The 27,883-nt window shown below is 42.2% G+C and overlaps 2 protein-coding genes across 6 annotated transcripts in view; one reads left to right on the top strand and one right to left on the bottom strand.

The window, feature by feature from the left end:
- The window catches only part of snx30 (sorting nexin family member 30), a 57,141-nt gene extending 52,587 nt beyond the window's left edge, over window positions 1-4,554 (bottom strand). Inside the window, exon 1 of the mRNA XM_052019522.1 lies at window positions 4,313-4,554. Coding sequence (XP_051875482.1) covers window positions 4,313-4,504 — 192 coding nt within the window. The 5' untranslated portion in view covers window positions 4,505-4,554. The remainder of the gene's footprint in view (window positions 1-4,312) is intronic.
- A 173-nt stretch (window positions 4,555-4,727) lies between these two features.
- Window positions 4,728-27,883, top strand: part of inip (ints3 and nabp interacting protein) — a 40,916-nt gene continuing 17,760 nt past the window's right edge. Inside the window, exons 1-2 of one of the 5 annotated variants that reach the window (XM_052019996.1) lie at window positions 4,728-5,080; window positions 21,370-21,414. In XM_052019996.1, coding sequence (XP_051875956.1) covers window positions 21,390-21,414 — 25 coding nt within the window. In that variant the 5' untranslated portion in view covers window positions 4,728-5,080; window positions 21,370-21,389. The other 4 variants (XM_052019993.1, XM_052019992.1, XM_052019994.1 and 1 more) reach the window with 4 other exon arrangements.

Genomic DNA, 27,883 nt, shown 5'->3' with positions numbered 1-27,883 from the left:
CTTATTTTTGAGTTCAACTCATAGACCCAATGGATGAAACCTTCATTATATCTCAAGTGTAGTTGTGATATTTTCCCTGATTAATAGTGTAACTCCTTCTCCACTGCCCTTTTTACCTCCCTATCTTTTCCAAAATATCAAAACCCTGACACATTAAGTATCCAGTCCTGTCCCTCTCTCAACCAAGTTTCTGTGATGGCCACATCACAGGGCATGCATCAGTACACAGAACTAAGTTCATCACCCTTGCCCTTAATAATTGAGGACAAAAAAAGTTGTTAATATTACAAGTTGATGATCTTTCATCAAAATTGGCTAGTTCCAATACAAACCAGCCTGGCTGAGGAAAAAAAAATCATAGAAAAAAAATCAGAGCAAAAAGCCATTGTCTGCTTTTTCGTCACTTAATTTAAAATATATTCACATTGTAACATAACTGAAGTGTTTTCAGCATGCACCAAATTTTCACCAATACATAGAGACAACAGTAATAAACTTTGATTTGCAAATTTATGCAATATTTCATGGCTAAATCAATTAATAAAATTTGCAGATATTTTGTGTTACAAAAATAAAAAAAGTGCAACCATCCCTGGACGTAACTAGATTTGCAATAATATGTCTGGTTCTTAAAATGGTATTGGTTAATACGGTGATTGGTGACTTGCACAGGCCCCAACCCTTTTAAAAAAAAATTCATCCTAGTTTTCGAATCTCTTCATGTCTCAACCTTGCAATATTCAAGCTCCTAATCCTACAAATCTGAGAGACAAACACAATTTCTGGAAGTTACTATCCAGAATCTATCTGCTCCATCATTGCCAGCTTATCTGTCAGGGCTCTAGGATCCCTCTCTCCAAACATTTCTAGTTCGCATCATTTAGAGGCACCTTAAAATCCTTTTTTGACTCAGCTTTTGGCCATGTCCTAATTTCACTTTTCATTTTGTGATAGACTTTACTATCAAGTCCGGAGTCAGGAATAAATAGAGTCAAGAGACTGCAAAAGCCATAATCCAGAGCAGAAAACAAACTGCTGGAGGAACTCACCAGGTTGAGCAACATCTGTTGAGGGAAAGGAATTGTCAACATTTTGGGTTTGGACCCTGCATCAGGACTGAGAGTGGAGAGGGCAGGTAGACAGTATAAAAATGAAAGGGGTAGGGGTGAGACAGGAACCAGTAGATTGTAGGTAGGGGGAGGGGGGAGAGCAGAAACAAAATAGTTACTTGCTGGAATCTGATAAGGAAGATGATAATGGGAATCATTCATAGGCAGATGGAAGAAGGGACACAGTGGGTGAAGTGTGTGGGTAGTAGTTGGATAGATCCAGGATGAGAAGGAATACAAAAATGGGTGATGGGGTGGGGGGAGAAGAGAGGGGAGGTCAGGAAGAGAAGGGGAAAATAAACCACAGGGGACAAGGGTTTCCCTAAACTGGAAATTTCAATGTTCATACTATTGGGTTGTACACAACCCAGGTAGAATATCATTCATCTAATTTCCATTTGACCTCACCCTGGCGGTGGAGAAAGCAGAGGATGAACAGGTCAGTGTGGGAATGGGAAGGGAAGTTGAAATAGCATGCAACCAGCTCAGGATGGCAGTTGTGCAGAGTGCAGGTGCTCTTCAAGCTGGTCACCTAGTCTCCACTTGGTCTGGAGAATGTAGAGGTGGTCAGCAATAAATATTCCAGAGGAAATTTATAAATACAGGTGTGCACCTTATCCAAAAGATTCTTTCCGTCTGCTTTTAATTGAAGAGGAACTGATTCAGTAATTTGAGAACTTTGCACCTGGGGTCAACTCCTCATTAACAAGACCAACACCGATGCTACCTTGGGATGTGAATTTTTGGGATACTACCATCCATCATGCCAGGCAAGAATTATCAGACCACTAAATTAAAAGACTTAAAATAGTTTTGTATTATCATTATTGCAGCTTTACAAGTACAGCCAGCCACCATTAATTTGGTCCAGAACAAAACCACTTTATGACATTACAGAAAGCATAATAGAATATACAACAGTACTTTACAAAGCATTATCAGACCATCTGATTTCAAGTAGATTTGGAAATTCTTGGTGGTGGTTAGTGATGAAGCGAGAAGATGAAATAAATAGCAGTACAAATTCAATTAAAATGATTTGAAGAAAAACAAATCCATTATGTTCAGAGGATAATTTACATCTTTGCTACAGATACAACACAACACTGGGATATTGCAAGAACAGACAATTAAAAACATACAAAATCAGGATTACAGAACAAGATAAAAATGCCATTGCTAAATTTATGAAACATTTTCTTGTGTTAACAAAGATGAAATTTCTGTAAAACTCTAAAAGTAACCCAATGAAAACTTCGTTTCTTTCTAGAAGTAGCATAAAAAAATTCAGTGCCTACCAATACGAATAATTTATATTATTCAATAAAGCACTAACACAAGGTAAAAGCAACAACATCCTAACCACAGATATTTTGATAGACTTCTCAACAAAAGCACCAATAGCATTTCATACTAAAAATTTTACTAATTAATGGCCAGTTATCAGATGCTAGTTATTAACAATAAATTACATGGCTGACCTATACACACAAGGATACAAAGGGCAGCCAGAAAGGACACACTGGATGTTTACTGTTCAGTATGTACAGTTGTGGTCTCTCACACACAAGATTCAAGTTCATGTCCCATTCCAAGGATCTAACTACAATTTTGACTGATGCGCCCAGTGCAGTACTGCACTGTCAGACCTCTCAGCATTGATATTAGATCCATATGCCCTCTCTGATTAGCACAAACAACCAGCTGGTGCCATTTTGAAGAACAGAAGCCTCCTCCGCTCTTGGGTCAAAATTTATCTGTCAACCAAAATCACTAATGCAACTTGATCAAAGCAAATGAAACCAGAAACATTAACTGTTCCTCGGTCATCAGATGATGGCTCGTGATTTTAAATTACCACACAGGATGTGGGTATCACATGCAAGACCTGTAATTATTGGCCATTCTTAAAATGACAATAGCCCAAGAAGTGGGGGCTGCTGGTTTCCAGCATTTTCTGATTACGTTTCATACTTCCACATTTTTTTTGTAGGAGCTCACTGTGCATAAATTGTATGCAAGGTTGGCTTACACCTCAGTTGGTACCACGTTTGGCTCAGAGTTATAAACTTCCAGGTTCAGGTCTTGCTCTACTGAAGTGAGCACAAAAATCTGGGCTGACAGTCCCAACCAAAATGCTGTCAGAGAATTTGCCAAATATCCTTTTCAGGTGGATGAAGACCCTACAGCACTATTTCAGAGTGTTTACTCTGATGTCCTGGCCAATATTTATCCCTCACTCAATATCACAGAAAGCAGATTACCTAGTAACTATTATCTTGTTGTTTATTGGTCCTCTTCATGTTCAAATCAGCTAACATTTCAGACATAACAAGCAGCAACAATATTTCAAGAGCACTTCATTTGCTGTAACACACTCAGACATTTAAAAGGGATGTAAAATAAATCCCTTACTATCCAAATGCCCAATTTGTTTGCAAAAATACCCCTACTACCAAAATTCACAGGCTGCAAAGCAACCCATAATGGTGATGGGCATGTACATTAAAAGCTTGGAGATAAAACTGGAGTAAACTTAACAAGCAGAGTCCAACTTCAGACATGACAAAGAAATTTCCAGGTGGTAGCAAGAGAATGAAATTCCAAGGTACAAATCAAAGAGCAAAATTCTCAGGAGCAAAGATGCCAAGAGAGTCATGATTCCTACCTCCAACCTACCCTCTAGCATTAACTAGCAACTCACCACCATCCCACCTATCACCCTAGTCACCTCACACCCACAACTCCAATCCCTCACTACACCACACACCCCCAACTACCTCACACAAGCCCAACATAAACTCACCCCTTAAACACATACCCTCTCATGTTCACCCCATCACACATACCCAGCTCACACCTCACATTCAACCCTCCTTATCATTCACAGCTCCTCCGCACCCTGCTCACAGCCCCCACTTCTCACCTCCCCCACCCCACTCCCCCTCCACTCAGTCCCCACCCCACTCCCCCCCGCTCAGCCCCCACCCCCTCCTCACAGCCCCCCACCCCCTCCTCCGCCCCCCGCTTAGCCCCCCACCCCCCTCCGCTCACAGCCCCCCACCCCCTCCTCCTCTCCCCCGCTCACAGCCCCCCACCCCCTCCTCCTCCTCCTCCTCCTCCTCCCCCCCCGCTCTCAGCCCCCCACCCCCTCCCCCCCGCTCACAGCCCCTACCCGCTCCTCTCCCCCCACAGCCCCTCACCTTGTCCCCATCGGCCGTTGTCGCGTCGAGTCCAGGCGACAACAGCTCCTCGGCCGACAACGGGTGCGAGACATCGCAAATAGACCTTGGACCCGAGGAGGGCAACGCTTTATACATCGCACTCATGGTGGAGTCTCCTCCTCCCGTCGCTCCGTCCTCTACCCGAGCCTCCGCCACCGCCAACACCTCCATTTAAAAAAAACAGCCCAGACCCTCCCTCCCCTCCAACCCGTGCCGCCACTGCGCATGTCAGGACTCGCCCCTCACACTGCAATATCTCCTCCCCCTGACAGAGGGCGCTGCTACCGGTGATTGCACCGACTGCGTCCGCATTTGTCGGCTGTCGGTCGCTGGTGTTTGACCTTTACCCCACTCAGCCTCTCCGTGCTGCAGACACCAGCTGTGTCGATCAATCCACCAGAGATGTGACACTCTTCCGCGCCAGGTAGCACCGCATTAGGGGAATAGCGCTGTCAAATCGCTGCTACTTATTGCATTATAACTCAGCAAGAAATAGTCAAGCTATGTTCATTATTTTAATGCATAATGTCAAAGCAGAACACGTTGCAAAAATGCAAAAGACTTAGCAGGTCGGGCAGCATCTGAGGCGAGAGCAATGGTTAACGATTCAGGTCGATGACTATCAGAACGAGGAAAACATCGGAAAACAAACACGTGGCACGGAGAGCGGAGGGCTGAAGGCGGTGTTAGAGGGTGGAGACCAAGAGAGACCGTGACACAGACGGTGTCGATGCTGGCTGAGAGAAGGTGATGAAGGTTTGTTAATTGAAACTGAACTGCCTGGAGATAGGTAGAATGAGATGAACGAAAACAGCGGACAAAGGGGTGAAGTAAAGATATGGAACTCAGCAGTTGCTGGAAACAAGAGAGAATGCTGGAAATACCCAGTAGGTGAGGCGTAAGAAATAATGGATGGAGCAGCCGTTTGGCTCCTCAGTACTCCATCGCCTTTGAACAAGATCTCAGCACCATTTTTCTTTCCTATCCCCAAATCCATTGATTCTATTATATCCAGAAATCTATTTCTGTTTTGAATGTAAACAATGGCTGAGCCTTCCTTCCTGAGGAAGAGAATGCGAAGGATTCGCAGCCCTTGGAGTGAAGAAATTTCTCCTCACTGTATTACATTCTAACTGGCCTACCTCTAATTTTGAGATTGACTCTTAGATTTACATTGCTTAGCCAGGGGAAGCATCCTCCCCTCATCAACTCTGTGAAGCTCTCTAGGAATTTCAATCAAAGTTAAAGTTGAGTTTATTGTCATATGCACAAGTACATGTATGCGCAGGCATAATGAAAAGTTTATTTGCAGCAGCATCACAGGCACACAGCATCAGAAAAGCAGCATTCACAAGAAAAACATAAATCAAACATAAATTGCCGTTGTTACAAGAAAGAACACAATTAGAACAAAAAAGTCCATTTTAGTGTAAAGTGATCAAAGTGGTCATAATGTTGCTAAACTCCAGTGATTAGGGTTGTGCCAGTTGGTTCAAGACCTGAATGGTTGAAGGGAAGTAGCTGTTCGTAAACCTGGTGGTGTGGGAGTTCAGTGGAGTTCTGCCCACTGGTAGCTGCGAGAAGATGGCATGGCCCAGATGGTGGGGATCTTTGATGATGGATGTTGCCTTCTTGGGGCAGTGCCTCCTGTAAATACTACTGATGGTGGGGAGAAATGTGCCTGTGATGTACTGGGCAGAGTCTACTACTCTCTGCACCTTCTTCCATTCCTGCACACTTGAATTGCCGTACCAGCCCATGATGCAACCAGTCACTTTCAACAGTACATCTGTAGAAGTTTGTTAAGAGTGTTCAGTGACAAGCTGAACTTCCTTAATCTCCTAAGAAAGTAGAGACGCTGACGCGCTTTCCTTGTGATTGCATCTCTGTGCTGGGTCCAGGACAGGTCATCCGAAATGTTAACGCCCAGGAATTTAAAGCTGCTGACTCTCTCCTCTGCTGATCCCCCAATGTAGACTGGTACATGTTCACCCTCCTTCCCCTTCCTGAAGTCAACAATTAGCTCTTTAGTTTTACTGCCACATTCTTTGAAACTCTAGAGAATAGTGGCCTGGTCTATTCAATTTTCTCCTCATATAACAAATGTGTCATCCCCAGAACTAATCTGGTGAATCTTCACTGCCCTCCCTCTACAACAAGTATATCCAAAATTGTACACACTACTCAAGATGTGGACTCACCAAGGCTCTATAGAGTGGTGGTAAGACATCTTTTCTCTCAAATCCTCTTGAAATAAAGGCCCAACAAATCATTTGCCTCACTAAGTGCCTACTTGCATGTCAGCTTTCAGTGACCTCTGTATAAGGACACCCAGGTCCCTTTAAATATTAACATTTCCCAATCTTCCATCATTTAAAAAATGATAAATATTTCTTTTTCCCCCCACTAGAGTGAATAACTCACATGTTTTTCACATGATACACAACCTGTCTTGTTACAGTCTCATCACTACTCACCTTCCCACTTATTTTCAAACCTTGAAAAATTACATTTGATTCCCTCTGACAGATCAGTTGATGGAGATTGTGAATAGTTGGGACCCAAGCACTAATCTCTTTGTATCCCACTAGTGTTACCCGGCCAACCTGAGAAAAGAATCCAATTATTTTGATTCCTTGTTTTCTATTGGTTGATCAATCCATAGCACTTTCTTACCCTCAAATAACGATGAATCAGAGTACAGGAAGGAGATAGCTTAGTAACACTGTGTCATGACAACAACCTTTCCCTCAATGTCAGCAAAAGAAAAGAGCTGGTCATTGACTTCAGGAAGGGGGGTGGTGCACACGCTTCTGGCTACATCAACGGTGCTCAGGTCAAGAAGGTTAAGAGCTTCAAGTTCCTAGGAGTGAATGTCATCAATAGCCTGTCCTGATTCAACCATGTAGACGCCACTGCCAAGAAAGTTCACCAGCGCCTCTACTTCCTCAGGAGGCTAAAGAAATTTGGCATGTCCTCGTCGACCATTACCAATTTTTATTAATGCATCATAGAAAGCATCCTAACTGGATGCATCACGGCTTGGTACGGCAACTGCTCTGCTCATGACCGCAAGAAACTGCAGAAAGTTGTGGACACAGCTCAGCACATCACGGAAACCAGCCTCTTGTCTACACTCCTCACTGCCTCAGTAAAGCAGCCAGCATAATCAAAGACCCCACCCCACCCCGGAAATTCTCTCTTCTCCCCTCTCCCATCGGGCAGAAGATACAAAAGCCTGAAAGCACGTACCACCAGGCTCAAGGACTCTATCCCACTGTTATAAGACTATTGAATCTTATCGTACTATTCCCTAGTACGATAAGGTGGAATCTTGACCTCACAATCTACCTCGTTATGACCTTGCACCTTTATGTCTTCCTGCACTGCACTTTCTCTGTAGCTGTTACACTTTATTCTGCATTCTGTTACTGTTTTACCTTGTACTACCTCAATGCACTGTGTATTGAATTGATCTGTATGAAAGGTATGCAAGACAAGTTTTTCACTGTACCTCAGTACATGTGACAATAATATTCTAATTCATAGAATCATAGAACAGTACAGCACAATACAGGCCCTTCGGCCCACAATGTTGTGCTGACCTTTAAACCTCGCCTAAGACTATCTAACCCCTTCCTCCCACATATCCCTCAATTCTAAATTCCTCCATATGCTTATCGAGTAATCTCTTGAATTTGACCAATGTACCTGCCTCCACCACCACCCCAGGAAGCGCATTCCACGCCCCAACCATTCTTTGGGTAAAAAACCTTCCTCTGATATCTCCCTTGAACTTCCCACCCATTACTTTAAAGCTATGCCCTCTTGTATTGAGCATTAGTGCCCTGGGAAAGAGGCGCTGGCTGTCCACTATATCTATTCCTCTTAATATTTTATACACTCCTATCATGTCTCCTCTCATCCTCCTTCTCTCCAAAGAGTAAAGCCCTAGCTCCCTTAGTCTCTACTCATAATGCATATTCTCTAACCCAGGCAGCATCCTGGTAAATCTTCTCTGCACCCTTTCCAACGCTTCCACATCCTTCCCATAATGAGGCATCCAGAACTGGGCACAGTACTCTAAGTGTGGTCTAACCAGAGTTTTATAGAGTTGCATCATTACCTCACGGCTCTTAAATTCAATCCCACGACTTATGAATGCTAACATCCCATAAGCTTTCTTAACTACCCTATCCACCTGTGATGCAACTTTCAGGGATCTGTGGATATGAACCCCCAGATCCCTCTGCTCCTCCACACTACCCAGAATCCTGCCATTAACTTTGTACTCTGCCTTGGAGTTTGTTCTTCCAAAGTGTACCACCTCACACTTCTCCGGATTGAACTCCATCTGCCAATTCTCAGCCCAGCTTTGCATCCTATCAATGTCCCTCTGCAATCTTCAACAATCGTCCACACTATCGACAACACCTCCAATCTTTGTGTCGTCTGCAAACTTGCCAACCCACCCTTCTACCCCCTCATCCAAGACATTAATAAAAATAATGAAAAGCAGAGGTCCCAGAACCGATCCTTGTGGGACACCGCTAGTCACAGCCCTCCAATCTGAATGAACTCCCTTCACCACAACCCTCTGCTTTCTACAGGCAAGCCTATTCTGAATCCACACAGCCAATCTTCCCTGGATCCCATGCCCTCTGACCTTCCGAAGAAGCCTACCATGTGGAACCTTGTCAAATGCCTTACTAAAATCCATGTAGACCACATCTACTGCACTACCCTCATCAATCTGTTTGGTCACCTCCTCAAAGAACACTATCAGGCTTGTGAGACATGATCTGCCCTTCACAAAGCCATGCTGGCTGTCCCTGATCAGACTATGATTCTCTAAATGCCCATAGATCCTATCTCTAAGAATCCTTTCCGACATCTTGCCCACCACAGACATAAGGCTCACTGGTCTATAATTCCCTAGACTATTCCTACTACCTTTATTGAATAAGGGGACAACATTTGCCACCCTCCAATCCTCCGTTACCATTCCCGTGGACAACGAGGACTCAAAGATCCTAGCCAACTGTTCAGCAATCTCCTCCCTCGCCTCGCAGAGCAGCCTGGGCAATATTCCATCAGGCCCCGGGGACTTATCTGTCCTGATATGTTCTAACAACTCCAACACATTCTCTCTCTTGATATCAACGTGCTGTAGAACATTAACCTTACCAACACTGTCCTCAGCGTCGTCAAGGCCCCTCTCCCTGGTGAATACTGAAGAGAAGTATTCATTGAGGACCTCAGCCACTTCCAGAGCTTCCAGGCACATCTCCCACCTTTGTCTCTAATTGGTCCTACCATTACTCCCGTCATCCTTCTGTTCTTCACGTAAGTGAAAAATGCCTTGGGATTTTCCTTAACCCTACTCGCCAAGGCCTTTTCATGACCCCTTCTTGCTCTCCTTAATTCCAATTCAATTCCATCAGCCTGCTGTGTAGGACCTTATCAAAAGTCTTCTGAAAATCCAAATACACTGGTTCCTCTTCATCTACGCTACTAGACATATTTTCAAAGAACTCCAATAGATTAATCAAACATGATTTTCCTTTCGTAAATCCAAGTGACTATCCTCAATAATATAATTTTCTTTGTTTTCTCTCTGTTAACCAATTCTTGCACTACCATGCACTTGTCTTTGATTGTGGATTTCTTTTGCAGTTATGTCTTGTTTTGCACAGTCTTCTTCACAGTCTTGTATAATTTATGTATAATTTACGTGCTGTGTATTGTACATGCCTCTGATGCTGCTGAAAGCAAGTTTTTCATTGTAGCTGTACCTCACCGTAATTGTGCATATGACAGTAAGCTCGACTTGACTTGACATAAGCGGAGAAAGAAAAATGCATTCAAAGCTGCTCAGTTCTCTCCAACTGCACAAACCTCTGAAGAAACCCAGGTCCTTTCCTTTAACTAATGCTTTCAGTCCCATTTCCCACAAGATACATGAATATTTTGGCATTAGTTCTCCCATGCACAATATGACACTTCACATGTCTAAGCTGAAGATCATCTACCTGACATAGGCACCTACTTGGTCTCCACACTTGATATATTTTGTGTAATTCCGTAGTATCATAGTGTAGTGGTTAGCGTAATGCTATTACAGCGCCAGCAACGCGTGTTCAATTCCAGCCACTGTCTGTAAGGAGTTTGTATGTTCTTCCCATGTCTGCGTGGGTTTCCTCTGTGTGCTCTGGTTTCCTTCCACATTCCAAAGACGTACAGGTTAGGAAGTTGTGGGCATGCTATGTTGGCACCGGAAGCGTGGCAACACTTGCAGGCTGCCCCCAGAACACTCTACGCAAAAGGTGCATTTCACTGTGTGTTTCGATGTACATGTGACTAATAAAGATACCTTAAATCTTATCTTAAAATAAGAACAGAAAAAGCTGGAAATATTCAGCAAGTGGGAGCATCTAGAGGCAGAAAAAGAGTTAGCATTTCAGACTGACAATCATCCATCAGATTCACCATAATCTAAAACATTGACCATATTTTTCACCCATAAGTGTTTACATCACCCATGGTTATTTCCACCATTTGCTGTTTTTATTTCAGACTTGGAAGTTTTTAATTTTGCATCATAGCTTTATTTTTGCAAGAGTTTGTCCTCGTAAAGTTAATTTCAAGACAATGAAAGAAGGCAAAAGAAAGAGGTCCTAAACATGGATATAAATATCTGAATTCATCCATAAAACATGGGCACATGTGTGAACTATTGCATTGATGTTAGCACATGCAGGACCATACCACAACAGGAGGAGTGTAAAAATAAACAGAGACGCAAAAGACTGCAAATGGTGTAATGTGGAGTAACAGACAATCTGAGGAGGAAGTCAGTGGGTCGAGCAGCTTCTGTGGAGGGAAGGGAATTGTTGGCGTTTCGCACTACATCAGGACTGAGCGTGGAGAGGGAAGATAGCTGGTATAAAGAGGAGAGGGGGAGGGGTGAGACAGGGATTGATGGGTCATGCAGGGTTTCAACATGAAACATCGACAATTCCTTCCCCCTCCCCACCCCTACAGATGCTGCTCAACCTGCTGAGTTCCTCCTGCAGATTGTTTGTTGTGTAAAAACAAATGCTTTGCATCAAATTATTCATCACGTGGAAAGGCGACAATCTTGAAATGCTCAGCAGGTCAGACAATAAATGTGTAGGGAGAAAAAAAAGGCTTGAAGTTTCATGTCAATGAGCTTTCATCAGGAGGTATGCACACTTTGATAGATAAAACTATGACACACCCACACTAGCCCCCACATCTCTGGATTACCCTGTAATCTCTGTCTCTGAGGCCGACACCTGGGCATCCTTCAAGAGGGTGAACCCACAAAAAGTGTCCAGTCCAGAATGTGTACCCGGCTGAGTACTAAAGATCTATGTGGACCAACTGGCTGGAGTATTTATGAACATATTCAGCCTCTCACTTCTGTGGTCTGAGGTTCCCATCTGTTTCAAAAAGGCATCTATTGTACCAGTGGTCAAAAAGAGCGTGGTGACCTGCCTCAATGACTACTGTCCAGTAGTGCTTACATCAACTGTAATGAAGTGATTCGAGAGGTTGCTTATGGCGCAAATGAACTCCTGCCTCAAAGGTGACCTGGATCCACTTCAATTTGCCTATCGTCACAACAGGTTAACAGCAGATGTGATTTCTCTGGCTCTTCACTCTGCTCTGGACAACAGGAACACATACGTCAGGCTGCTGTTCATTGACTTACAGCTCGGCGTTCAACACAATCATCCCATCCATATTTATCACTAAGCTTCAAAACTTGGGCCTCTGTATCTTCCTCAGAAACTAGATCCTTAACTTACTCATTGGCAGACCAAAATTAGTGAGGACTGGTAACATCTCTTCACTGACCACCAACACCTCAAGTGCACCTCAAGACTACGTGCCTAGCCCCCTGCTCTACTCTTGATACACATATGTCTGTGTGGCTAAGCATAGCTCCAATGTCATAAACAAATTCACTGACAACACCACTGTTGTTGGACAAATCACAGGTGGTGAGGAGTCAGCGTACAGAAGCAATACCTGGTTGAGTGGTGTTGCAACAACAACCTCTCACTCAACAAGAGTAAAACTAAAGAACTGATTGTTGACTTCAGGAAGGGGAAGGAGGGTGAACGTGCGCCATTCTACACTGGCGGATTGGTGGTGGAGAGGGTCAGAAGATTAAGGAGGTTTGGCATGTCACCACTCTAACAAACCTCTACAGATGTACTGTTGAAAGTACCCGGACTGGTTGCATCATGGTCTGGTACTGCAATTCAAATGTGCAGGAAAATAAGGAGCTGCAGAGAGTAGTGGACTCTGTGGTGCATCTATAAAAATTGGTGAGGGTCAAAGGGGGCTTGCCAAATTTTTTTAGCCTCCTGAGGATGTAGAGGCGCTGGTGAGCTTTCTTGGCCATGGTGTCTACACGGTTGGACCAGGACAGGCTGCTGGTGATGTTCACTCCTAGGACCTTGAAGTTCTCAACCCGCTCAACCTCAGCACCATTGATGTAAACAGGGGCATGTGCACCACCTTCCTTTCTGCAGTCAATAACCAGCTCTTTTGTTTCGCTGACATTGAAGGAAAGATTATTGTCATAGCACCTTGTCACTAGGCTCTCTATCTCCTTCCTATACTCCGACTCATCGTTATTTGAGATTCGGCCCACTATCTGCAAACTTGTAGATGGACTTAGAGCAGAATCTGGCCACACAGTCATGAGCGTATAGGGAGTAGAGTAGGGGGCTGCAGACGCAGCCTTGTGGGGCACCAGTGTTGAGAATAATCGTGGTGGAGGTGTTGCTGCCTATCCTTACTGAATGCAGTCTGTCGGTCAGGAGTCAAGGATCCAGCTGCAAAGGGAGGTGTTGAGTCCCAGGTCGAGTAGTTTGGAGATGAGTTTGCTTGGAATTACAGTACTGAAGGCAGAGCTGTAGTAAATAAACAATAGACTAACATGGTGCTTTACTGTCCAGATGTTCCAGAGATGAGTGTAGGGCCAGGGAAATGGCACCGGCTGTGGACCTGTTTCAGCAGCAGGCAAACTGCAGTGGGTTGAAGTTGTCTGGGAGGCTGGAGTTGATGTGTGCCATGACCAGCCTCTCGAAGCACTTTATGATGATGGATGTCAGAGCTTATGGACCTCACTGACAATGCCAGTATTAATTGTTCCCCCCCCCCCCCAACTGCTTCCTAACTGAGGAGGCATATATGAATCAACACATTGCTTGTTCTGAATCATATATCGGCTTAGCCAGATTTGGATAGCAGATTTCATTCCCTAAAGGACATAATAAACTAGATTTTAAAACAACTCAGTAGTTTCTTAGTTACTGAGAGTGAGACAAACCTTTTATTAAAAAACTATATTGATTTAATTACTTGGACTTAAATTCCCCAGCTGTCATGGTGGGAAACAAACCTATATCTTGCGATCGATGGACCAGAACTCTGGCCGTAAGTCCAGCAGTTTACCCGATATATATAATATATAATAATATAATATAAAAGAAAAGAACAAGAGCGAACATAAAACTATATTCCCAATATGGCAAAAGGAATGAGGGTGTAAGATGGTAGTAATGAAATAAGTTAAGACACAATGGGCCTCGAAAAATTGTAAGTTGTTACAGCATATTAACAAAGGTGAATACAAGCATGGAAAATGTTGCAAAGTTGATAAGGCTCCTTTGGATCGAGATTGTGGTGAGAGAAAAATGAGTTGATCACAGGATGCTAGACACATGGGATAGATTTACGATATAAAATTCAAAATTTAGAATTAAAATCCATGACTGCCTCAAGTTTCTGGTAATCCTGGGGGTTTTTTTGACCGAAGTTTTTGAATTATTCACAAAAGCAAGCTAGGTTTCACAAATCCGTGAAAGAATTTTTCATTACCTTGACGCTTGTTAGCAAAGTCAATTGAAGGGCTGACACAGACTGGAAAGAGTGACATATTGCACCTTCCTAATGGATTCTAAAGCCTCTCTGTGAATTTAAGAAATGGTTCTCTTGGGACTCTGCCTTTTAACATGTGGCGAAGAAAATTACTTAATCCTAGAATATTCTTGATTTACATAAGCTGCTTTAAGTATTTTAAAACAACAAACTAAGATGGCCACCAAGACACAAGTGATTCTGCAGATGCTGGAATCCAGAGCAACACACACAAAATGCTTGAGGAACTCAGCAGGTCAGGCAGCATCTATGGAGGGAAATAAACAATCGATGTTTCAGGTCGAAAGATCAACTGTTTATTTCCCTCCATAGATGCTGCCTGACCTGCTGAATTCCTCCATTGTTTTGTGTGAAGATGGCTACCAAAGTCATTTGCCATTACACTGATAAGTTGATATTGTTTAATTTGTTTTAAAAGCTGAAGCTTTTCATTTGTGTATAATGACACTCCCTAAAGAAAAGAAATTTGTCCTTGATTACTAGCACTAAACATATGCAAGAATTTCAGCTGTCATCTGTTTTTGCTTCTCACATATTCAGTTTCATTGAAGTCAAATGAAGCATAATGTCAGGAGATGAGTAGAGCTGGTAGCCAATACCCCGACACATGTTTAGCTCTGGGGATCAAAATCAGACTTGTCCACATTTGAGGTCTGCCAATTTCAAATGGGATTTTTGAAAAGTAGTTTTATTTTTATTACATGAAAATAAAATCAAAAACCAAATATATTGTTAGCCTTTAATTAACAAGAGTTGGTGTAGTCACATGCCTATAGCAAGGATACCTAATTCACGGTGAACCAAAAATTGATTTAAATTCCTGTCCCAAGGTGCTGTGGGGCCCCAGTCTCAGAGGTGAACCTTTCAGATAGACTGCAATGTGGAAAAAAAATCCTGAAATATTTGTTTATGTAAAATATAATGTTTTTGCCTGCATCTGTGCTATGTGATAATGTCATCAAAGTAACAAGATAACTGTGATGTGTTTAAGCTCTGTCTTCAAAGGGCATTCACAATTGTGAGTACTAATGGAAACATTAATATGTTTTTGATTGCAGACAAACTCAAAAAAAATTTTCTCCACCTAAACACCTTTGTTCTGGTAATGTTTCGACATCAAAGCATCTTTGTTGTGTTAATGTTGCAACATCAAATATTCCAACATGGGACATACAGAATGGGGATGGTACAGTAAAAAGGGAAGGTTGTGTTAATCAAATTATCACGGGTGTGATTTTTGCATTATAGGAGTACTTAGAAAAAGAAGAGCAGCTGCAGTTAAGGGTTAAAGTGTTGGAAAGGAACCTTGCAAGGAGAATAACCTGAGTGGTTGTCATAGTGAGTTCTACCTAAAGTCATAGAGCTATGCAGCATGGAACAGGCCATTCGGACCACCAAGTCAAGCTGACCAGTGGGCACCCATCGATATTAATCCTATCTTCCAACACGGGCTGTAGTCTTCAATATCTAGGCAATTCAAGTGCTCAGCTGGACACCTCTTAAATGCTGTTCTCAACTTTGCTTCCACCACTCTTTCTGGCAATCTATTCCAGGTATTCACCACACTCTAGGTGAGAAAGATCCCCCTCAAATCCCCACTAAATCTCTTACATCTTACCCCTTACATTGATCTCCCTTCCTCATTAACAAGTTTTGTATGCATCTCTAGTGAGAGAATAAGTAACATATTAAACAGTAGCTCACAAGGCAACTACAAACAGGATTGACCACATGTAGAGAGAGAGGGACCAGCAGTTACATAAAGCGTTAAATATTAGTGTACAGCATACAGAAGTCCTATTAGAGTGCAAATAGTTTGCAACATTTTATCATACCTTCAGTAATTTCATATAACATTACATGTAATATCATTGTATTATTACAAATTTATATCATTTTGTTTTTGATTTTGGTCAGGTTTTAATGAACTGTTAAAAAGAGTTCTGAGTTGTGCTGCTCTATGAACCTTATCTGATTTTTCCCACCCCGACAGGTTCAGACCAAACTCAGAAATAACCAAGGAGTGTAATTACGCCCTAGCCACACAGAACTTTTAACTTGTTTGGGAATGACATTGCAAATGTGGGTTCCAAAGCTTCACACCATTGGGGTTTTCACTCAAGGCATTTCTGAGTCAGTTGTTCACCAATTGATTCCCATAATTAATCAGCAATCATCATTGGTGTCTCACCTAATAACCAAAATGGAAGAAGGATCAACATTGCATGTGCTGCTTTAACTGCATGTTAATCTGTATCTTGGATTAAGGGATAGAGTGGATTATAACCAAATTTGCCACTGTTACAAAGATGGGTGGGAAGCAAATTGTGACGATAACACAGTTTCCAAAGGATATAGGTTAAGCAGATGAGCAAAAATTCAGCATAAGGAGGATAATGTGTAGAAATGTGAGTTTATCCACTTTGGCAGGAAAAATAAAAAAGGCACAATATTGATTAAATGGAGAGACCACAGAATCTTGCAGTACAGAGGGATCTGGGTGTACCTGTATGTGGAACAAAGTAGTACAAGGGTAAAACAAGTAATTAGAAAGGCAATACCCACAAATGCAATAGGAATGGGAATTAAAATTAAGTATGTTGTGCTGCAACCGTACAGGTGTTGGTGAACCAAGTTGCAGTGTTGTGTGTAGTTTTAGTCTCCTTGTCTAGGGAGGCATATTTGCATTTGCAGATCAGAGGTGGTTTACTAGGTTGGTTCTCGATGAAGAGTTGTCTCTTGAGAAAGGTTGAGGAAGTTGGGCCTGAGCACACTAGAGTTTAGAAGAGTGAGAGGTGATCTTGTTGAACAATGAGATTCTGATACAGCTTTACAAAGTAGATGCTTGAGAAGATATTCCACTTCATGAGGGAATTCTAGAACTGGGACCATCACTTCAAAATAAGAGGTTTCCCATTTAAATTATTTTCTTCCAAAAGAATTGTGAATTTTCAGAACTTTGTGAAGCACAGAGACAATCATGGAGAATACTCAAGTCTGAGATAGACCAAAAAGTCTGCCTATAGGCAAGTCAAGGATTTTGGCAAAAGGGTAGGAAAGTGAAGCTTAGACCAAGATTAGGTCAGGCATGATCTGATTAAATGTTAAAGTGGACTGAGGGCTGTCATAAGGCCTGCTCTTTATGTTATTTTCAACTTTCTAATTCCTATTTCCCTTTAACTAGTAGCCAAGTGTGCAACAGGAGATTGATGTTGAGAAGTAATCTTTATATCTTTCTTGGGTGGACACATTCCTGGAAGTTTCAAATGAACAATCCATTGACTGGGGAAGAAAAAAAAGCCAATCTTCATTATTTGTATAAGTATTCAAAGGGAGAGCAAGGCACATAAATTTCCAATCCATCTATAATTTACTTCTTGCATTTCTCAGACTCAGCCAGATTAACCTGTCCCTCACACACTCAACAGTCCCCCACCCAATTCAGGATTTATTCCCATCCCTGCTTTACGCCTGCGCAGTTAAAAACCCGGAAGCTTCGTCTGTGGGCGATCAAACGCATGCGCATTGATATCATTCGCAGGTACGCGCTTCGGTGGAGATTGCGTGCAAGTCAGCGATTACTGCATCTCTTTTCACGCTCCCGGACAACTTTAAAGTTCAGTTTTCTTTGGTGGATTGTTCTCTTTAATCAAGATATTTTAAAAAGCCTCAGGATCCATATTTTTAAGCAGACCGACCGCACGCATGCGTGCCGGCGTCAAGGCGATCGCGCGTTCCCGACGTGCCGAAGGCGCGCATGCGTGATCTGCCCGGAGCGGCCGTCAGTTATTAACTCATCTGTCGCCGAATGTGAGGCCGTCAATAACGGAGGCCGAGAAGGAGGGAGGAGTAGGAGGGAGGAGGAGGAGGCGGAGGCGGAGGGAGCAGGAGTCGCTTGGTAGGTCTACGTGAAGGGATAAATAAACGATGTGACGGGAAGGTCGGGCTCGGCTGAGGCCCCCACCCCCAGGCCCGGCACGAACCGCCGTCTCCCGCACCCCCGGCGTCCATTGTGACGTCATCGGTCCCGGAAGCGGCGGCGGCCCCGCCTCGGCGGCTGACAGGGCGTCGGCGTCGTCCTCGCCGCGCCATGGGTCAGTGCTTTAACCATCTTTGCCGTGCACATCACGTCTGGCTGCTCACTTCCCCTTGAGTAATGCTAGGGTGCATTCTGTCAATTAAACCAGAAAATGTCAATAGCAGTTCTATCTACCGTTGTATGGAGAGAACTTTTAAGAAGTCGTTTCTGTTAAATTCTATTTGCACTTTTAGAGGCTTATTGTTTTGATCTCCACTATTGTTAATTTACGAGGGTACGTTGAAGTGCTTTTGCTAATGCCGGTTATGTTTGTTAGTTAAACCATTTAAAAGACATGCTCTGTGGTGTCATGTTATCTTGGGTGAGTATAGATTTCCTTCTGACGACAGACCAGTGGCTTAATGTGAATGTACTTGTCTTTACATGGTGACATAGGGCATCTTCGACATTGTTTCCCAAACTCATAACTTATATTGGTGGAATAAAAATGCAGACGCTGGAAATCTGAAATTAAAAATAGAAAATGCTAGAAATAATTGATAGGTCAGGCAGCATCTGTAGAGACAAATTTTGTTTTAAGTTGAAGCCTGTTCATTGGAACGGAGAAGTTACAGATGAAACTTGTTTTAAGTTGTACAGGAGGGGTTGAGTGAATAAAGATATTGCTAATAACAATATCGAGGCCAGGAGAGACTGTATGATAAAAATGGTAATTGTGCTGACTACAAGGGCATTGAAGGTGTACTAATTGTAGCTGATCTAACTAAAGAGAGGAGATATGTACATACAAGAAGATGAATGAAAAGAGAAAGTAGAGAACTAAACAGTGGAGCTGAGGTACAAAGCCCTATGGATGCTGGCAATCAGAAATGAAACAATGCTGGAAATTCTCAGCAGGTTGGGCATCTTTGGGGAGAGAAAAACAGAATCAGTGTTGCAAGTTGATGACCTTTCATTAAAATTTGCCAGTTCTGATGGAAAAGTTGGTTATGTGCAATAGTTGAATTTCGTAGGCCTGTAACATGCATGGTGTTAAAATGAGATACTGTTCCTTAAGTTTATGTCGGGTCTCATTGCTGCTGTGCAAGAGGTCAAAGATAGAGATCTCGGAATAGAAGTGGCATGGAGAAATGAAGCGACAGGCAACATGAAGCTCGGGTCACCTTGCAGACTGAATGGAGATGTTCTGCAAAGTAGTTACTGAACGCAGCACACAAAATTGGAAGAATTACAAACAAATTGGTACTGCACCATGAAGGAGGATAATGAGAAGGGAAGATTGGTCGGGAAGGTACTTTGAGAAGGGAGTGGGTGTTGGAGATGGAAGCATGACCAAGAAAACATCTGGGATTGCCATCATCTCCAGTTTCCCATCCATTTGGATGCAACAGTGTAAGAATTAGCACATTGCCTTGGATAACCAGGAAAGGATAACAAATGTTAGCCTTGCTTGTGACTAGCATATCTCAAGAATTTGTTTTTAAAAGGCCTGCTTGAAGTTGCAGCATACTTTGGTGCAATAAATATAAAATGACAGATTGATTTTTACATTCATCTTTGCAAGCTGTATATTTAATAATTCTGGAGGTAGATTTACACCATTATGTACTAGCTGCCTAATCCAAGTGGCTCATCCATAAAATTGAACGGGGAATTCAGGAACCAGTCTGAGGATGTTATAGTCTCCTGGCATGCATTTAGATTTTGTAGAAGTGAACGTTTAATTTCCCTTTTGAATTCCAGTTTTTAATTTGCTTAATATCCTCCAAGTCCATGGGTTCACCATTCTAAATTCCAGTTTGTATTCATGTGATCTATTGGCTTTGCAATTGGTGCCTTGCTTAGATTGGCAGATTATGCTGCCATTCTATTATTAAAGTCCCTTGCACCCTGACATCTTATTAGTGTTATATGTAAGAGAAATGCCTATGTTGCCATGAATTGTAATTAATTTTGTCACGTGCTGAGATAAGTGGAAAAAGAGTTTTCAAGCCATCTATACAGATCATCTCAAAACAAGGTTGAGGTAGTACGAGGGAAGAGCAATAACAGAGTGCAGAACATAGTGCTACAGTTACAGAGACAGTGCAGAAAGATAATAAGGTGCAAGAGCCACAATGAGGCAGATTGTGAGGTCAAAAATTCATCATTAACACACAAAAGGTCCTTTCAAGAGTCTTATAACAACGGGATAGAACTTGCACTTGAGCCTATATCTTCCGCCAAATAGGAAGGGGGAGAGAAAGAATGTCCAGGGTGGGAGGGATCTTTGATTATGCCTGCTTTTCTGTAGTCCACGAAAGGGAAGGTGGTTTTTGTGACGTGCTGAGCTGTGCCCACAACTTTCTGCAATTTTTAATGGTCTTGGGCAGAGCAGTTGCCATAACAAGCTGTAGATGCATTTTTATTGATGCATCTGGATAGGATGTTTTCAATGGTGCCTCTATAAAAATTGGTAAGATTCAATGGGGACATGCTGAATTTCATTAGCCTTCTGAGGAAGTAGAGGTTTATAACAGCTTGCTCTGCAGATTCGGCAGCTTGCTTTGACAGACTAAGGTAGCAGTCATTGCAGAACTAATACACCCACTGAACTAGATAAGATTGATCTACAAAGGTATATCATTGCCAGAGATCATCTGTAAGCATGGTCAGGACACAGTGCAAAAATTATTAGGTAAAGCTGGAAAACTTATGCACTAAAATTCTGTTACCAACCTTGAAAACAAAAGAAGATACCAGAGCTGAAGCTTCATAAACTATTCATACTCCCAGGATTGTCTGTTGCCTGGGGCTCAAACCATTGGACCAAAACCTTCAAATAAAATCATGAATAACCTGCTGCTGGGCAAGTGTTGATTTTCTACACAAATTCTCGATGTTACTGCATTCTCAGCAGCTTCTGTGATTGACGTTTGTAAGGGATAAGTCATTATTTCTGTTCAGGTTTTTCCCTCCTAGTTGTCACCAAATCTATAATTTTTATTCTAAGTAATTATTTCTCTTGTTTATATAGATTTTGGATGTTCAACAGAAATGACAACAAACCCTCCAGCGCCAGGTAAGAGATGGCAAAGAGCAATTGTAGATACTTGTATTACAACGATGACTATATGTCAAAAAGACTTCATTGGTTGAGCACCTTTGGTGCTGTGTAATTGCAGTTCCATCTGTCTCTTCATGAAGTAAAGTGTCTTTAATATAGAAAAAAGGTCCTAAGGCTCTTCAGAATTGTACAGCTGATAAATGGACACCAGGCCAAAGGAGAACTTTTATCAGTTTTTCTTGCCCTCATTTATTTGCCTCTCTCCCCTATTTATTTTCTAAAATACTTTGTGCTATCCCCCTGACTTCTTCCCTTCTGGCATTCTCGCATCACGCACCCCTACAACATTCATTATACCAGGTGAGTGTACACATGTAGTTCGGGTTGCTCTTGTCATGTCTCATTGGGTATTGATCTAAAGTTCTTATTTCGGCTCCCAGTGGAAACTTTACTTCTGACTCTTTAGAAATTGTTCTGTTCTGGGAGTCAAGAATGAAATGGCTGGAAAATAATTGTCTGATTTGTTCTGTACATATTTTGTGTATATTTGTTAGTGATGAACCTTATTATTGGGTGTGGTGAGAGTGTTTAGCAGCAGTATTTTAAGGTGTTCTTTTTGGTAGAATGTGGCTGGAGAGATGTTTTGTGCAAGTGGTATATAATGAAAGTAGCAGCTGATTAATCAGGGAAAACTGCAGAGGAAAACACCTGACCAATGACAAAATTGAAAAAAAGTTGCCTTTCTAAGCATGATAAACATGTAATGATGAATGTCACAAGTCAATAAGGCAGGATGGTGTGGGCGTGCTTAAAAGTGGACCTGCTTTATGTAATGTTGAGCAACTGAGCAGTTTTGAAATGGTATATAAGTGCACACTTTGAAGAATTTGCAATGGTATTTTAGTCTCAAATGCTCAGATTTGAGGCAGGCTCCCCTTTTTACTTTGGCTGTTAAGTTTCTGTACATTATTTGCAGTAATTGCAATTTCAGAAGATGAAATGTGGCATAGATAAGGTGAATAGCCACAGTCCTTTCCTCAGGGTAGGAGAGTCCAAAACTAGAGGGCGTAAGTTTAAAGTGAGGGGGGAAATATTTAAAAGGGACCTGAAGGGCAATTTTTTTACACACAGAGGGCGGTGCTTATATTAAATGAGCTGCCAGAGGAAGTGGTAGAGGTGGGTACAATTACAACATTTAAAAGACATTTGGACAGGTACATGGATAGGAAAGGTTTAGACGGATATGGGGCAAACACAAGCAAGGATGAGTTCAATTAGGCAACTTAGTTGATATGGATGAGTTGGGCTAAAGGGCCTGTTTTCTGGACTGCATAGCTTTGACTCTGTGAAGCTCTTTAGAAGATTGTGGGCACATTGCTAAATGAATAAAATGATTTTGTTCTTTAATTGACTAGAAATCAGGTTTGAATTACTCTATCATCTTTTTCAGCCCATTTCACCAACATGCACCAATATCTCTCTGCAGCATACGACTACCTTTCACACTATCAACAACTTCACCAATCATGTCATCTGCAAACTTGCTGATCTTGTCTCCCACATGCATTTTTGTGCAATATGAGATCAGCATATAAACTGTTCCTGCATTATCAGAATTTCCTGTAGATGGTGGTGTTCTTTTCCTGCAAGTGGAACAAGCCCGAACATACACGTAGATTAATTTGCTTTTCTTCCTGTCCTAAACTGAAATAATTTAACAGCACCAATCAAATATCAGCAGATGTGCAATTATTTTCTCTAAAATTGTCTTATCATAGAAAACCTGTTAGCTGTGGTGAAGCAATCATTTTGTTAAGCCAATCTCATTCAGGGTGGGAGGATAGATTAAATCTTATTGAAAGAGCCACAGGCACAGCCATGATATTTGTCAAAATTAATGTGATATCCACTACTTGCAATTTATGACAGTAAGTCTCGCTGAAAAATAAACCAGTTAAACACTGACAATTGACTGAAATACTTTCAAATAGGGCAGCAAACATTTCAAAAACAGCAGCAAAGAATAGCTTGCTAACTATAGCCCTGTGAGCTTTGTATCTGTGGTGAGGAAGATACTGGAAACAATTGAGGGAGAGGATTAATGATCACTTGGAAAGTCAGGGACTAATCAGAGACACCCAATGTGTGTTTGTCCAGGGCAGATGCTGTCTGACCAATTTGATTGAATCCTTTGAAGAGGGCAAGGGAGTGGATGTGATTTACGTGGAGTTTAGATAAGCCTTTGACAAGGTCCCACTTGAGACTGGTTCAAAAGGTTAGGGCCCATGGGATCCAGGGCAAGTTGGCAAACTGGATCCAAAATTGACTTGGCAATAGGAGACAGGATGCTGGTGGAGGGTTGCTTTTGCGATTGGATGCCTGTGACTAGTGGTGCCCCCAATGGATCAGTGCTGGGACTCTTGCTGCTTGCAATTTACGTAGATATCAGATAAAATTAGAGGACATAGGTTTTGGATAAAGGGGAAGAGATTTGGAGGGGATATGAAAGGATACTCCTTCAACCAGAGAGTGGTTGAAGATGGATTGCTGACAGCATTTAAGTGCCTAGATGAGCACTTGAATTGCCTAGGCATTGAAGGCTATGGACCAAGTGATGGGAGTAGTATGGAAGGTTGCCCACTAGTCAGAATGGACACGTGGGGCTGAATGGCCTTCTCTCATGCTGTATCTGTAATGCAAGGCTTCATGTTGGGCAGCTAGTTTCAGAGTATTTGTTGATGACCCTTGACCCCCCCCGCCCCCCCCCCCCCCCCCCCCCCCCCCCCCCCCCCCCCCCCCCCCCCAGGTTTTCAAACTGAGGGTGCAGACCTCCCATGGTAGTAAAGTTGTTAGAGGGGGACAGAATATATATAAAACATAGTTCTCAATATGATTTTAATTGAGGTGGAAAATGCTGGGAGTTGGTTAAATAGAAAATCAAATCTCTCTAGTGGGATACAGTAAAAGAGTTCAGGAAACTTGATTCTCCACTCTCTTTGGAAAGAGTGGCATTAAGGTAATACTTCTGTAATACTGTTTCTTTGTGAAAGACTGGGCACTGACAGTCTTGTCTTGCAGCTTCTATTATTGAAAGCCTTCCTCACTAGGATCATTACTAAAACACTAGGTTGTATCCTATATTATTGTATGAGTATTGGCAGGCTGAACAGGTGTTGGACAAATTGATAACGTAGAACATCAACATTTAGAGAGGAGACACGAGAGATTGCAGATGCTGGAATCTGGAGCAACACACAAAACGCTGGAGGAACTCAGTGGGTCAGGCAGCATCTATGGAGGGAAATAGACAATTGACACTTCGGGCTGAGATCCTTCATCTGGGCTGAAAGATAGAGGGGAGATAGCCAGTATATATAAAAAAAAGTGGAGGGATGGGGTGGAGCAAGAACTGGCAGGCGATCGGTGGATCTAGATAAGGGCAGGTGACAGGCAGATGGGAGAGGGAATGGTGTCAGTTGGTGATAGGAGGAAATGACGAAGGTGATGGAATCTATTCGGAGAGGAAGGTAGAGCCAGGAATAGAGGGAGGCGGGGAGGGCAGAGGAGAGGGTAACCGGTTGGAGGAGTGTGTGGGTGATGGGCTGATGGAGAAGGTGGCAGAGGAGAAAGTGATGTGGGCCAGGTGGATCGGAAGGAGCGAGGAAAGGGACAGAGGGGGAGCAGTTACCGGAAGTTGGAGAATTCGCTATTTGTGCTGCCAGGTTGTAGACTACCCTGATGGAATATGAGGTGCTGTTCCTCTAATTCGCATTTAGCCTCAACTTGGAGTAGGCTGAGGACAGATGTGTGGGAATGGGAAGGAAAATTAAAATGGCTGGCAAACAGGAGATGGATGGCCACAGCAGACAGAGCGAAGGTGCTCGACAAAGTGTTTCTGCAGTTTGCGTCTGGTCTCACCGATGTAGAGGAGGCCACAACAGAAGCACCGGATGCAATAAATAATGACGGGGGATTTGCATGTGAAAGGCTACCTCACCTGTCCCTACACTTCCTCACCTTTTTTGGGCCCTAGATGCTGGTGAGGGAGGAAGTGTAGGGACAGGTGTTGTAACTGCAAGAGGTGCAGAGGAGAATGCCTGGGGAGGGATGAGCAGACCAGGCAGTCACAGATGGTGATCCCTGTGGAAAGCGGGGAGGGGAAGATGTGGGGGTGTCGTGTAAGGGCTGAAGTGTGGGGAAATAGAGGAGATGTGGGTGAGGGCTCCATAGATGACTGTGGGGTGGGGGCAGAGACCCATTTTCTGAAAAAGAAGGACATCTCAGATGGCCTGGAGTGAAAGGGCTCATCTCTGGAACAGGTGCGACAGGGACAGAGGAACAGAAAAAGGAATGGCGTCCTTGCAAGTGACAGTGAGAGAGGAGATGTAGTCAAGGTAGTTGTGGGAGTTGGTGGGTTTGTAGTAGATGTTGGCGGATAATCTGTCTTCTGAGCTGGAGAGGTATCAGAGAAAAACATTTAGAGAGGCATTGGTTAATTAAGGGTAGTCATCATGGATTTAGTAAGGTATGTTCACATCAGATTAATTAGCATGTTCAATATGGGTAAATCGTCTATGTGGGCTTTAACCCAGCATTCAATAAAGCCTCATGTAACAGATTATTCAGTAAAGTAAAATCCTACAGTATCTGGGGAAAAGTGATCAAGTAGAATTTTAAAATTCTGTGTGGAAGAAAGTAAAGGGTATTGGTCAACAGAAGTTTCAGTAACTGGAGACTGTTGTAGAGTAGGATTCACCTGAGTGCACTATGATACGTTGCTTTTAATGCTACAAATAGTAGAGATTTGGATTAGTGCTCAAAACTGGGATTAAAGTAGGTAGCATTTTTTTCTTTGATTGGCATGGATATGATAGGTTGAATAATCCACTGTCATAATTTTTTTTACTCATTTCTAAAAGCAAGAAGGGTCATACAAGAATTGTACCAAATAATTATTAGGCTATAGCTAGAGAACTGTATACTGTACTGGTCACCACTCTAAAGGAAAAATGTAGTAGTACTAAAGATTAAAAAATTATAGGTCTCTGCTGATTAATCTTGAATCAGTGTGGTGGCAGTATTGGTGCTACTACTGGAAGCTGCAGGGTGGGGGGGAACAAAACCGAATTTGTGATGATCGTTTAAAATGTGGTGCACAGGTGTTTACAGTTTTGCTTCCAGAGTGCCACAAAAGGAGTCTTCAGCCTCGAGTTTATTTATTGAATTCTGCCACTTATAGCTCCCAAGGCAATTAATCATCTCTTGTACTTCACACAAAATAAGTTCCTTGTGTCACTTCTGTTCAGTCACACTGTGGCTGCAAATTAGATTTGCATTTCGCTAAAGAGCAATGTCTTGCTGAATATGAAAAATCACTTTTTACATAATCAGATTTTGTAAATTGAACTGAGAATTTTAAATGTATATCTATCATTTCTGGTCCCACTCCCATCCCGCAAACATAATATATCAGCATTGAACTATCCACACCATAAGTAAATACTGTAGATGCTAGAAATCTGAAATTAAGCCAGACAATAGTGAAAATACTCAGCTGATCAGGCAACGCCAGTGGAGGAAAAAAAGTTAACAGTTCGGATTGATGACCTTTGATCAGAATTGAACAAGACCAAGGCTTTGGTGGTGGGGCAGAGGATAGGGTGGTTTGTATGGGTAAGATGTGTACAGTATATCAGACACACAAATTTTCTGATAGGTTGGATTTTTCAGTAGCTAAATTTGAAGCTTTAAGAGTTGAATCACCAAAAATCCAAAACACATTTATGCTGAGTGTGGGATTGTTAGGAGTGGAGGATGTTAAGTTTGTATTGTTTGAATAATTAAAGTTAACTTAATGTAGAAAGCAGTAGAAATGTTAAAATCAATTCTGTTTTTTTATTGCTGGAGGAGCTAAAATGATTTCTGGTAAATTGTGTGATTTAGCACACAAAAGCCGTAGGTGATAGTACCCTCAATTTCAAATAAGGAAAACATTGACATGCAGTTGCCTGATGAGCACAATGAAAAATTCTTTCTGGCATCAAACCATGAAGGGAGAAGCAGAATTTTTAACTGTCTTAAACATCAGAATCAGATTTATTATCACTGACTTGTATGATGTAAACATTTCATTTTTTGCAAAATTAATATTGAAGCATTCACATAAAATTAAGGTAGAAGTTGCAATGTCTTAACATAATTTTATTTTAAATTCATAGTATTTTGAAGTGACTGAGCAAATTATCAGAACACTAGTTTTTTTAAAAAGTCAGTAAATGAGCTGCTAACCAACAATTACAGCTCAGTACACTTAGTGCAACAGAAAACACTCGCAGTATTTTATAGCCAGAATATTGTGTATTCATCACATCAGTGTTTTCTCTTAACTTGTACTGATCAAGGCCACAAAACAGAACATTTGTTGTAAGTGATTCACAATCTAAGGATTTTCTGGATGTAATTGCACATACCTGTTCAGGTGTCA

This window comes from Pristis pectinata, chromosome 7, assembly GCF_009764475.1.
Source record: "Pristis pectinata isolate sPriPec2 chromosome 7, sPriPec2.1.pri, whole genome shotgun sequence".
Lineage (NCBI taxonomy): Eukaryota > Metazoa > Chordata > Chondrichthyes > Rhinopristiformes > Pristidae > Pristis > Pristis pectinata.
The sequence above is the reverse complement of the archived record's forward strand: the minus strand, read 5'-3'. Positions and strand labels throughout refer to the sequence as shown.